This window comes from Schistosoma mansoni, chromosome 7 (genome assembly GCF_000237925.1).
Source record: "Schistosoma mansoni strain Puerto Rico chromosome 7, complete genome".
In the NCBI taxonomy this organism is placed as follows: Eukaryota; Metazoa; Platyhelminthes; class Trematoda; order Strigeidida; family Schistosomatidae; genus Schistosoma; species Schistosoma mansoni.
Window position 1 is genome coordinate 597,535 of NC_031501.1, and position 14,055 is coordinate 611,589.

General features: G+C 36.1%; 1 protein-coding gene across 1 annotated transcript in view; it reads right to left on the reverse strand.

Annotated features, from left to right (window-relative positions):
• Nucleotides 1–3,104: 3,104 nt before the first annotated feature.
• Smp_175630 (putative collagen alpha chain) overlaps nt 3,105–14,055 on the reverse strand; it is a gene marked incomplete at both ends in the record, with an annotated part of 34,146 nt that continues 23,195 nt past the window's right edge. Inside the window, 5 exons of the mRNA XM_018798563.1 lie at nt 3,105–3,157; nt 5,320–5,403; nt 7,464–7,499; nt 10,259–10,321; nt 12,186–12,239. Coding sequence (XP_018653493.1) covers nt 3,105–3,157; nt 5,320–5,403; nt 7,464–7,499; nt 10,259–10,321; nt 12,186–12,239 — 290 coding nt within the window. The remainder of the gene's footprint in view (nt 3,158–5,319; nt 5,404–7,463; nt 7,500–10,258; nt 10,322–12,185; nt 12,240–14,055) is intronic.

The window sequence follows — 14,055 nt, forward strand, 5'->3', positions numbered from 1 at the left end:
TTGGAAGTAAAGAAAACTGTCGAAAAAATATCAATAAACAAAGGAATACAATTTAAAAACCTTTAAAAATAAAGTACAATTCAAATGACTGTTTAGTCAGTAGGGAAGCTCAGTATATTTTACAGGAAAATGTTTCCTATCTAAATATCAACTTGATCACAACAGTTTATATGATGTTTGAAGTGTATTCAACCGGATATCCATTAGCAAATTGTATGGAATTATAATGGTACCTGAAAGAAACAAAGTAATAGAAAACAGTTGTTACTAATGAGATTTTTTTTGAAGGAAAACAACAATTAGAACAAACTGATGCATCTCTATATCATCTCTGTTTATATGAACATTCAACTAGCTATAAAAAGGTCTGTAGTACGTTGTTGTTTATATTAATCTATCATGGACTATCATAATCGTAGTAGCAAAATGAAGAATTGTCAGAATTCTAGAGCTTCGCCCCCTAATGCCCTGGTATGGCTGAGAGTGATGAGGGCCCGCTCTATCTCTCCAAATGCTCTCACATCGCCATGCGTATATAGCCTACACCAGGAAAGTCCTACTCTTTGCCTTATCGTGGCTAGGGTGTTTTTTTACAAAACTGAGAGAACGAAAAGAGAATGTACGGAAGTCTTACTCACTGTCTTCTCGTGTCATTACTGTTGTTTACGGAATTGAGAGAACGAAAAGCGAATGTACGGTGCTTTAACCGGGTTGGTGTACACGGCGCGTCAGCCTAGAGGGTTGGAAAACCCTCATTCCAAACCAATGGTGCACATGGGCTGGCTCCAGTATCCTGAGTGAACAAATGGCGTATGAATCAATCGTTGATCACCGGCTACCATGGGACTGCATCTCCTCATGATGCTCCACTGCCTTGTGTATCAGACCTTTAGGTCAAAGACTCGAGGTGTGGCCGCCTAAGTAAACCACCTGCTTTGGTCTGGGCACCCGGGCAGTATCATAGCCCTCACACAATCAAATGACATTTGTGTGGCGCATATATATCTGGTGCCCCCTTGTATCAATATTTGTGTGTAGATATATCATGATAGACCTATGACGTCATTCAACAAGATAATTACACAAAAAATGTAAAAGTCAGAAATCAAGTTAGTCAGGATATTCATCAAAGTAAATGTGTATGGAAAGACAACATGACTATAAATAACAACAGCTAATTAGATAGAAAAAACGATTTATCATTCACTTGACGTTGTTTGCTTGTATCTTCCCAGAGTGAATATCAACTGTGATATGCAGATAGATCTAGCTGATGAATCTCAAATAGGACGAAACACACGTCCTGGTTTCCATTGCTAGCAACTATCCATCTTTACTTAAACTTTTTATCACTTATGAAAAATTAGTATCTCTAGTTCTTATTAAAATTAGGATTAGTATCCTTAATGTTAAAATCATGAGTATGATATATCATACTGTTAGTATCTATTTTGGTGATCACTTAGAAGTTGGTAGACAATATTACTATAGTACTTCATTAAACAGCACAACAGATTACTTTTGTTTAAAACTCCCTTAGTAACTATTGCTGTGATTTGATAGACATAGTAACTAGAGAGAAGGTATATTGTTTGTATTCAATCTGAGCATCTTTAAAAGTCGTTGCATGTAAGAAGTATCACAGACAAAAGTTGTATCCTGTATTTATATCCGAGAAAAGATTCATTTGACAACGTTTGTTTACCAGATGAATGTTAATAGTCAATAGAAAACTTTCAACTGAAGTGTCGTGTTTCTCGATACGTATTGGCTACTTCTAACTTTTGAAGTGTTATGTTACCTAGCTTATGTTAGTTATATATAATTAAACATGTAACCACAAAACTAATGAGGCCTTGATTAGCCTGATTCATTCATTGAAAGCTTCATCAAAATATGTATATTACTTACTTACTTACGCCTGTTACCCCCAATGGAGCATAGGCCGCCGACCAGCATTCTCCAACACACTCTGTCCTACACCTTTCTTTCTAGTTCTATTCACTTGTTGTTCATTCTTCTCATATCTGTTTTTGTTACTCGACGTAATGTGTTCTTTGGTCTTCCTCTTCTGCTTTGGTCTTGAGGATTCCATGTGAGGGCTTGTCGTGTGACGCAGTTGGGTGATTTCCTCAATGTGTGTCCTATCCACTTCCAGCACCTCTTCCTGATTTCTTCCTTCACTGGAATTTGGTTTTTTGTCTCCCACAGTAGATTGTTGCTGATAGTGTCTGGTCAACGGATTCGAAGTATCTTCGATAGACAACTGTTAATAAACACTTGTATCTTCTGAATGATGGCTTTCTTAGTTCTTCAAGTCTCCGCCCTATACATTAGAACTGTCTTGACATTTATATTGAAAATTCTGATGCTGGTGTTGGTTGACAGATATTTGTTTTGAGTTCCAGATGTTCTTCAGTTGTAAATATGCTGTTCTTGTTTTGCCGATTCGCACATTTCCATCTGCATCACATTTATCATGTTCATCAATGATGCCGCCCAGATATATAAAGGTTTTTCACATCCTCCAGAGCTTCTTTGTCAAGTGTAATTCGATTGGTGCATGCTTTTCCCTTTGTGTACGTTAAGACCTACTGCTGCTGGGGATGGTGCTACACTGGCCGTCTTCTCCTGCATTTGTTGTTGCATGTGTGATGATCATCTGCGAAGTCTAAATCGTCTAGCTGCATCCTAGCTGTCCATTGTATCCCGTGCTTCCCTCCAGATGTTGACGTCTTCATGACTAGTCGATCACCAGGAGAAAGAGAAAGGGTGAGAGTAAGCAACCTTGCCTGACACCGGTCTTTATCTCGAACGAGTCAGCGAGTTGTCCTCCATGCACGATTTTGCAATTCAATCGATCACAAAAATTCCGTATAATATTGACTATCTTCTCAGGAACGCCATAGTGTCGAAGAAGCCTACATAGGGTTGTCCTGTCCACGCAATCAAATGCTTTTTCGTAGTCAATGAAGTTGATGTAGAGTGATGAATTCCGTTCGAGTGATTGATCGATCCTTACGGAATCCCGCCTGTTCGTTTCAAAGTTAAATTATGTATATATATAAAGAATATCTATTACTCACCTATAAAACAAGAATTTGTCAGGTTAATTCTTCTTTACCTTCAATGTAATTCGTACATTTCACTTCACATGCTAAAATGTCAATGTAAAGATAATTAAAATGAATTTAAATGATTAATACATCATACAGATAAGTATAAGTCACTGAACTGTAAATCAGCTTCTAAGTCTTATCGTTGTGAACTAGAACACAAGTAGAGACAATTGAATGTAATTAAGCACAAATCTGGAAGTATTGAATAGCTCAGTGATCTAGAGGTTAAAGATTTTTTTGTGTGTGAGACTGGAGGCCTTGAGTTCGAGTCTTGAGTGCGAGATCATGGACGCTCACTGGTTAGGAGTTGCATAATAGTATAGTGAACAGGACATGGGTGGGGACAATCCAATGTATTTCGAGCACAAATTACAAACCATCTCACTAAATTCTGATAACCATATAGTAACCAGTTAATTTGTAAACTATCAATCAATTGTCTCAATCTTATCTGTTCCTTCTGAAAATATCAGTCCATCTTCTCTGATTTCATTGTTCATGCATTTTCATACCGATTGCGCTTCGTTCCTGTTCTTTCCCTATCGATCTTCTGCCAAAATACATTCGATATCTGACTATCACCATATAATACTTATGTGGATATAAGTAGACTACAGGACACCTGAATATTACTCAATTTTAAACTTTATAAATGTGACTATAAAGCAAAAAAACAAGAATTCATTTTATTGATGGAAGTTGTTTATATCCACTACCTGGTTGAGTATACACATCACTGTTCCATGTTAGTGAATTCAAACAGTTATGTTAACCCAGTTTAATAATTTGTAACAGTGATAAGTAATGAGTCATTTATGGAGGTAATTTACCTGTAATGCTAAGGTGGGTATTAATGAGCTGATTGCATTCTTTTTGAAAGATGAATAGTTGAAAGTTTGATTGCTTCAAAAACATTTACGTTATCACACTTATGAAGGGAAGTAGTGTGGGTTCGAGTCCCAGACTAAACGTCAACCCCAGGATATAGGTACAGCTAGCTGATGAGTCTCAAATAGGACGAAACGTATGTCCTGGATTCCACTGCTAATCACCATCCATTTTTGTTCATAATGAAAGTAGTATGGTTCAGAGAAACGTAATTTTGATTACTTTATTGAGTAACTGGAACATAAGTTAGGGTCAGAAGTTACGTTCTTTCACTTTACTGGCCTATCCATATCTTATGAATTACTCAATTAAATAGTTGATTATGTGACTAATTTGTCGTGATAAAATCCTCTTCAAGATACATTCTGTCATCTCATTTACTCAACTACAGTTACTATGATGTCTGGCCATAATGTTTGTTACCTTAAGTTACCATATGAAAATTAGTACAACAGAATCCAAATCATAAAATGAATATCAAAGGTGTCGAAATCATCATAATAGTCAAGATAATGCAAAAACCTGACCATTTATAGTACAGTTCGAGAAGATAGAATGGAACTACGTTTATCAGTAATACTGAAACTCTAAATCTAAAGGAAGATTACTAGTAGGTTCTCTTACATTATCCTTATCGGCTTCTCAACTGATATTTTAAGTTTTTCAGGTCACTGAAAGTTAATTCTCTCTATGATCTGATTTCAAATTGGGGAATCGGTGCACAAAATCAGGCAATGCTTGACAATTATGAAGTTATAATAATATACAGTCACTACAATAAACTAGATGAAATTCAGAGTTTTCAAACGTCACATTTTATATTAGAGGCGGCCAAACCAAAATGTGCCATTAGAGCTTGGAGTCAATAACTTCTAGTCTGAGCCATGTTGTTAGATTCAGACTGATTGGCTGGGGTCCGCGTGATTATCGTAACCAATGGTTGGAGACTCTGCGTGACATGACCCCGGAATCGATCACAATGGCGTAGGTGTATACACTCTTTATCTTCCCTTAAACCTTGAGATTAAAATTGTTTCATATCTGTCTTCCTTCCTATACTATATCTTTATATACAACCTATCTTTTATATATTACTATCATTGAAGTAACTAATTCTATGAACTCAGTGTTGATCTTGTTGTGCTAATGAGGTATGGCAACTTGAACCGATACACCTATATGACAATATTCTTAGGTTGTATCTGACTAACTGACTGATTGATTGACATTATATGCTACAATATAAACCTGATACTAAATCTATTCACACAATAGTTTTCTCTTCTTTGTTTTACAAACATTTTAAACTAACCTGATTCTTCTTTACCATAACGATAACTTCCTTTTTCACATAATACGTTACATGTACATAATACGTTACATGTATGAGGTGGAGCTGTAAAGAGTTAAATAAAGTTAAACTTTTAATAAGATGAATATAGATACATACAATCTAATCACTCAATAGAATAATAGTCCATGAATAGGTCCTAGGAGTTACCTGTACTTATTGTCTTCATCAGGATATGATACATTCCTTATTATTATCATTATTATTTAAACACATAAAGATTGGTACAAGGGGTACCAAATATACATGTGCCATACAATAATTATGAAACCAGAAGTAGTTATCATTAGTTTTTGTGTAGGCTGCGATACTGCTCAGATGCCTTAGAGGGTCACACCCGGAACCTTTGACCTAAATGTTTAATCTGCAAGGCAGTGTAGCAACGTCAGATGATGCAGTTCTATGGTAGCTGGTGACCAATAATTGGTTCTTATGCCTTTTGTTCCCTCATGATCTCATAGCCCATGTGCACCATCGCTTTGAAATCAGGGTTTTCCAACTCTTCTAGGTAAATCGTTCATATCAACCAACCTGGTTAAAGCTCTGGACTTTAGCTTTTTGTCCTCCCAATTTTATAAAAGACACTCCCTTTGCTAGATGGCAGAGAGTAGGATTTTCCTGACAGTGGCTTTATACGCGTAGCCATGTGAGAGTATTTGCAGACGGAGATCGGATTCTCCCAAATCTCAGCCGTATCAATGCCTTTAGGGGCGTTCCATTCCTAATGGTTTCATTGGTGTATAAGTCGGATTTATAAAATGTACTCCATGCACCAGCTTATGAATCAATGTCTTTGCATAGTACTTCTCTAATCTGTAGTTACTAATAGTAGTTAGTTTTGTGCAATCACTAAAGTAGTCGCAGTACCTGAGTACCATGGCTGAATAATCCTCGTCAGGTGTTAATCGTGAAGCATAACTTCGACGTAGGCTAGGAGGTTACACTGTAATGGACGCTGCTCCTGAGGATTTTTCCAAGTAGTGTGTGGTTGAAAGCGTGCATCGAAAGTACGGCGTTAGAAGGACACTTGAAGACCAGACGAGAAAACAGTTCAAATGGCAGAAAACACCGAAAGATGCAAATGGGCGATTGAAGGCTATGTATATGTATTATGTAAATATTTTGTAAGTTCTTAGATTAAACACACAATTTTCTTCCTCATTGTTCTGTTTAATAACACCGTTTCCTTTTAACTTGAGTAGACTTCCCTATCCACATTGATAATCTACACATTCACAAACTCAGTAGCTGAGTTGGAAACGAACAGTACTGGGTTTGAGCCTCGGAGTGAACATCACCTCTGGGATGCAGGTGCAGCCAGCTGACGAGTTTCAAATAGGACGAAGTGGCGCGAGTACTAGATTCAACTGCTAGCCACAATCCATCTTTACTTATAAAACTAAGGATAAATTTTGGTCAAGTCAACCTGTGCATTCGATAACATACACACAGATATAGCTTCCATTTTGAGATAGTCTCCACATAATCTTTACTCTTGTCCATTCATTTACTACTCGTTAGTATTGAATCCCAGTTGAGGAACTACATATTACATGTACACCAAATATGAACAGATCGAATACCTATGCACTCCAAACACACTGTAAACATTATTCAAGTCTCCGTGACTTACACTTTATTTATAAATGAAAGACACAAATTGAATCCTCCATATCCAACAAACCTGTTGGTTTGCCGAATATTCGCTTTTTGTCCTCTCAATTTCGTAAACAACACCCGCGCAACGAGAAGGCAATGAGTAGGACTTCCCTAGCAGAGGCTATATACGCGTGGCCATGTGAGAGCGTTTGGTGAGGGAAATCGGACTCTCCCCACTCTCGGCCGTACTAGGGCATCCGGGGGCTGATTAGTTAATATTAACATAAACAAGTGACATACTATAAACAAAGATGGATGATGGCTAGTAGTGGAATCCAGAACACACGTGTCGTTCTATCTGGGACCCGTCAGTTGGATGTACCTGCATCCTAGAGTTAACATTCACTCCTGGGCTCGAACCAAGTATCATTCCTTTCGAACGCCATCGCTTCAAACAAACACGTTTTTTTATTATCAACATAAAAACAATATTGAATGTTACTTACAATCTTTCCCAGGTGGTCCAATTGGACCAGGAGGACCTAGAATGAATACAATGAAATGTTAATGATGATTCTGGTAAAGCAAAACACTGGTTGAAGCATGAATAATAATTCAAGTATAAAATAATTCTAAATACATGAAATTGTATAGATTTGATCTTATTGCTTAAAACATTTAGGTTGAAGGTTCAGTGAGTTTTTCTTTATTGACTAATTTAAGAACTAATGATGTAATACCTCGTTTGTTTTGGTGTGGACCCAGTACCGTTCGCTTCAAACGCCATTGCGTTATCCACTTAGCTACTGACTCCTGATAGCCACTTGCTTGTGCAATGAGGTGAAGTTTAAATTCACTTGATATTGCTTCTTTGAATCTTCCCATTGATCCATGTACATCCAGCTGACGAGTCCCAAATAAAACGAAACTCGCGTCAAACTGGATTCCATTGCTAGCCACTATCTATCTTTTCTTTTAATGCTTGTGAATGAAGGCTATATCGAGGCGATAAGCACAGTATGCACATATGCCAACAAGAAACTGATCAATTGCATTCCTAAACAACAATAGGAAGATACAAGTAAACTAGACTAAGTGAATTTAAACTTCACCTCATTGCACAAGTATGTAGCTGAGTGGATAACACGATGGCATTCGAAGCAAATGGTACAGGGTTCGATTCTCGGAGTGAACATCAACTCTGAGATGCAGGCACATTCAGCTGATGAGTCCTAAGTAAGACGAAGTGGAGCGAGTTCTGGAATCCACTGCTAGCCACTATCCATCATTGCTTATAAGATACCTTTTGTTAAAAAAATTTATGCTCATCTTTTTAATACAATGAAATGAAGAAAAAGAAACCTGGAATGTTTGAATTTGTCTTTAAATGTATAAATATATATGTGTAAGTGTAGATTCAGTTTTGCCGGGAATAAAAGGCGGAAAATTCAAACTTAATGTAAATTGAAGACGAATGAATGAATAGATCAAATTTTAGTGCAAGATGGAAACAAGAGGAAGAGAGATAGAGAGAGAAGAAGAGAACGGATTATTGTAATTTATTTAAAATGAAATACTTTGAATTATTGATCATAATATAAATGTGGGTGGGATCGTGGATATGCACTGCTGAAGAGTCCCATACTAGGACGAAATGGCTGTCCAGTGGTTCCACGTTTTCCGTGGTGGTATAGCTTCAATTAACTGATAAATTTAATTATTGGATCAGTATAATATCCACAAAAACTCCTTTCTAATAATATTTGTCATTTAACAGAAAGCTAATTGGATCTATTCATCAGAATGGTTAATTAGACATTATGTGATTTAAAAAAATGGAAAGTTTGATGACACAGAGTGATCAGTTAGCCAGCATTAATGCAAAGTCTAGAACATAAGATCAGCGACCCTGTTCTAATGCTCGATTTCACTTATCTACACGAATGGGACGTTAATTTACCTTAGATAAACATCTACACTAGATTCCTTCCAGTGTCTATTCTACAGGACTTTAACACAACTCAGATCAAGAACACGTGATTAGCCTGACACACTGAAAGCTCACAACAATCCGACACAAACACAGTTATAATAAGGATAAGAGAATATGTAACTCACCTAGTATCTGTCAGACTGTCTACTAATCTAACTAAGTAAACAACCAATCATTATCATCCTCGTCCATACATCAGGCCTAAATTACTATATTACATTATTGCGAGGAGATGAACTTAACAAGATGAATAGTCAAATAGATTGAAATAATGGTTTAGCAATGTCAAACAGAAGATTAAGCACTGAAAATAGAGTACGAAAGGATAGATTGAAGAGGCATGTTTAAAGGAATAATGGGATTGAAGATTAAGAGAAAGATAAAATATGAATTCATCTGTAGCACTGTGAGTAATACTGAGCCTCAAGTCACCAACCACTGATACTAAACAAAATCGACTTCATTGATGATAAATACTAGGGAGTTATTATATTTTGCTTATTTGGGTATCCTATCTTATAAACAGAGATGGCTATTGTTCATGGCTAGAATCTAGGATGTGTATTTAGTCCTATTCAGAACTCGTCAGTTGGATAGGACGAAACGCGTGTCCTGGATTCCACTGCTAGCCACCAGTGGCGTTGAATCATAACAAGAATAAGGCAGTTATCCAAAAAGTATATTAGCAGATAGTTGTATGGTGTTACTACTTGATTGAAGAAGAACATGTGAATTGTTGTGTCCTGATTACCTGGTTTACAGTTTAAGGATTGATATTTGAAATTGAGAGTACTGGGTTTAACCATTGGTGGTAGGATCGTGAATGAGTACTACTAAATCGTTCTGTATTAGGGATGAAACAGCCATCCAGTGATTGCTCATTGCAAATAATTGTCTAAATCAGATCAGCTTGTGGTGTAAATTATATTTGACAACCTCCAGAAACATGTAATGACAAAACACTTTATACTGAGTATTTTATTGCTCAGTGAACCAGAACACAAGTGTAGATAACCAACGTATTTAAGTACAGGCTTATCTGCTAAAATGTGAAAACTGTACGTTCAATGCTTCATTTGAAGAATATCCATCAACTGTCTTCCTTAAACAATAACTCTCTGTTCCCGTTTACTTCGATTTGATCTCCCCAACTTTCTGCTACTAGGTGTTATATACTACTTATGTCTACATAAGTAGCACACAACACAATCATAATGATTGAAGCGATTATTATTATTATTATTATTATTATTATTGTTATCATTATCATAATTAATTTGAATTTCTCAAAACATCATTTAAACTCACCTTTTGGACCTTGAAGACCAATTAATCCACGTAGACCACGTGGTCCTTGGGGTCCTGGTTCACCTGTATGTTTTTTTTTCGAAAAAGAAGCACAATATTAGAGTGTACAGAATGAATTACTGAACATACTGAATAGTTCAAAAGCGATCTTTGTTACTTACTTACATACATATGAATAACTTCCATACGTTTAAGTTATTCTCGTATCGATCACCAACTCTTAGAGGGGCTGATTTTGGTTCCTATTCTATGTTGTAATACAAGAAGGATTGATTTTGAGTTTGAACTTGACATGTGTAAAAAGAAATAAACATCTAAGGTGTCAACAAGAAACCCTAAATGACCTAGGTATCTTACCGAATGATATCCTTCAACAAGATATACTTGATCGATAAAAATTGATCGGCTCTAAGAAGGACTTGACATCAATGACTTTGATTACCATCCATTGAATGATTAGTTGTTGAAATAAACATCCACTTGCCGATTTCTTAAATATTTTTTTCTTAATTTATTTACTATCGTTTCATCATACCACTATGATACAACAGAAGAATTTCAATGAGACTTAGAACAATACGTAATTAAGGTATGTTATGAAACAAAGAACATGTTTTGAGATACTTTAATTCGCTTAAAAGAAAACGTCCCCTCTGTGTCAATACAGAAAAGTGTCGATCGTGATACCTTCTATATTGGAGAGTCATCACGTGAACTTTTAACTCGAACCAAAGAACATATTAGGTACACAAAGAAACCACCTATTGATCCCGTTGAATTGGATAGACTTCAAATTAAATCGGCAATAGTACTTCGAGCCATTATCAACAACTATCAAATCGATATCAAAAACATGAAAATAATACAAAAAGGCTTTTCCAACTACAAAGAAAGATGAGTAGCTGAAGTTTTCCATATAATGCTTAATCCTATTGTCTTCAATAGAAAACAATTCCACACTATACATCCAACTTGGACCATCTATTCGAGCTACAATAACTGATTCTATTCATATCTCACACCATTATCGTACACACAAATTCAACTCTATTCTTTCTCAAAACAAAGGTCATACATATTTTCATCCCTAACCTTGCTCACATAAACACACACACATACACTAATTCACATACATGTCACTTATGAATCACCTTGATCGAAACGACATAACATTGACTTGTTCAGACCTGTTTTTTTGGACTGATCACACATAATATTCTTGTTTTGTTCCTGTGTACCATTTAAACTTTGTTATTTAGTCTATCTGAAGAAGTTGCTTACAATGAGTGACGAAACGTCAGAAAATTTACTTTTTCTACTCATTAGGATATCTACTAATATATTAGTTTATTTAGTGACATTAAACATTCTATAATTACTTTACATTACACTGTGTTCGGAGGAAAGTGTTCAACTACTCTACTGTCTAATGAAGGTATGCCACAAGAAGATGTTCTATTACCTCTTCTCTTGTCTTTTTTTCTACATGATCTGCCATCTTCCACAGAAAACACATTTGTGAAGTATGAGGACGACCTCACTGTATGTATGTCAATTTCTACCTCTTTACATCGCATAGAAATGAACAAGTTTTTGTCTCGTATTAAATGGTGATCTGTTGGTAATGGTCTCTTACTTAATCCATCTAAATGTCAAGCTGTTAACTTTAGCCTGACACATGGACAGCATCTATACACTGTTTTAGGATCCTATAATGCTTGTGCCATTGGAGACTCCTTGATAAACACAGTGCCGAAGGTCAGTTATGTTGGTGTTACTTTTTCCTCTGATCTCTCTTGGTCTTCTTATGTTTAACTGTTATCGAAAAACGTCCATCTTCACATTAGTCGGCAAGCCAATAGTATTTTAGAAAGTAATGGAAAAGTTAAAGAAAAATTGATCACTAAATTAAAATCTATTTTGATACCTTGAGGTCCTCTTGCACCTGGTGTACCGGGTTGACCTGATGGTCCAGGTGGTCCTGGAATAGTGAGAAAAAGAAAATAATAAAATTTGTCTATTTAGATTTTATTAGTAAACGAAATTTGTCAAGATTGTAGCAGTTTTACGGTTTGAATAATGAACTGACCTTAGGTAGATGATTAGAGAGAACCTGAAAATACTGAAAAGCCGTTTCATCCTATTGTGGGACTTCTCTGAAATGAGCATTCAAGACCCTGGGAATCGAATCCAAGACCTTTGATGCTGGTGCAAAAACCCATAATCTGTAGAAATCTTAGCTAGCATTCATCAACTTTTCTAGGGGTTAACTTTTCACAGGCCAGATTGAAAGTTCATGGGTTTGATTCTGGAATGGAGGGGCATGGATGTTCATTGTAAAAGAGTCAGACACTACGACGAAACGGCTATCTAGTTCTTCCAGGTTTCCATTGGTGATCTACCCGGAAGAAGTTCATGATTTAAACTCTGAAATTTTACAAAAACGTTTCCTATCGTTAAAATAGTCAGTCTAAGGGGATCTCCCGTGAAAAATATAACACCCATTCATATGCAAAGTTTAAAATTCAAATTAGCCAAAAATAGTGAAAAATACACTTGGTGTTGTTGAGATGCAGGTACATTCAACTGACGAGTCCCAAATAGGACGAAGTGGCACGCTTCCTGTATTCCACTACTAGCTTAGAATACTTGTGACTTAAGGTATTATCGAGGCAATCCTTACAGGATACACATATTCCAATGAGAGACTGATCAACTGCAGTCCTAAACAACACTGGGAAGATATAAGCAAACAATACAATTACAATGTGGTCGAGAAATATACCCATGGAGACATAGAAAGAAAACAATGAACTTAGTGAAGAGTTTTCTTTTCAGTGAAATCATACTTGTTATATCCTGAATAAAATTATGAATGGTAACTTTTAAGAACTATCTATGGACCAACATGATACGTATATTTCCTATTGTATAATTATTAAGTAACTAAACTATTCATATTCATGTTCCCCTTATCATGAGCTTTATTTTGACCCATAGACTGTTACTGCACGATCTGTTACTATGATTTGAGTTATCCCTAGTCTATTAATTATTGTTCCACCTATTCACAACCACATTTGGCCAAATCTTGTACATATGTTATTTTCTATTTTATGGTACGATATGGTCTGTTTGATTGGTATATAAACTCAGTATGTTTGAGAATAATGATTCATATTTCAGAGGCTATTATTGATGTCCTGAACTTAACTGTCTGGGCTAGGCAGAAAGCAGGATCGACAAGTGCTCCAGACTGCTTGTACGGGTTCCTTGTTTCATTGGTCTGATCGATAAATTGTTGTTCTCTAATTGGCAGGAATTATCACATGAAACATTAACAGGGCATCCAGGCGGCTATACAAGTTATAATAAAACTGGCTTGCAGGTCACATGGAACCCATAAGATAACGTATTTGTATACATTCCCAATGTAATATTTTAGGATTAGTTGATTTCATAAAAATGAATATAAATAACAAATTCATCCTATCATTTGATATTGAATCATCATTCAATAATATCCCACTGACAGAAACCATCAGCTTTGAGTCTTCCTATGGATGCTTAGGACTGAAATTGATCAGTCTCTTAACACCATATGTGAATCCTGTGAGGATTGCCTCGATATTGCCTTAAGTCACAAGTACATACAGCTGACGAGTCTCAAATAGGAAAGAACGCGTCTTCTGGATTCCACTGCTAGCCATCATTCATGTCAGTTGTATGTACAAAGACATAAATAATAGTACCAATAATACTGGACGGCCGAAATCTTATTTAAACGAGTTGCGACT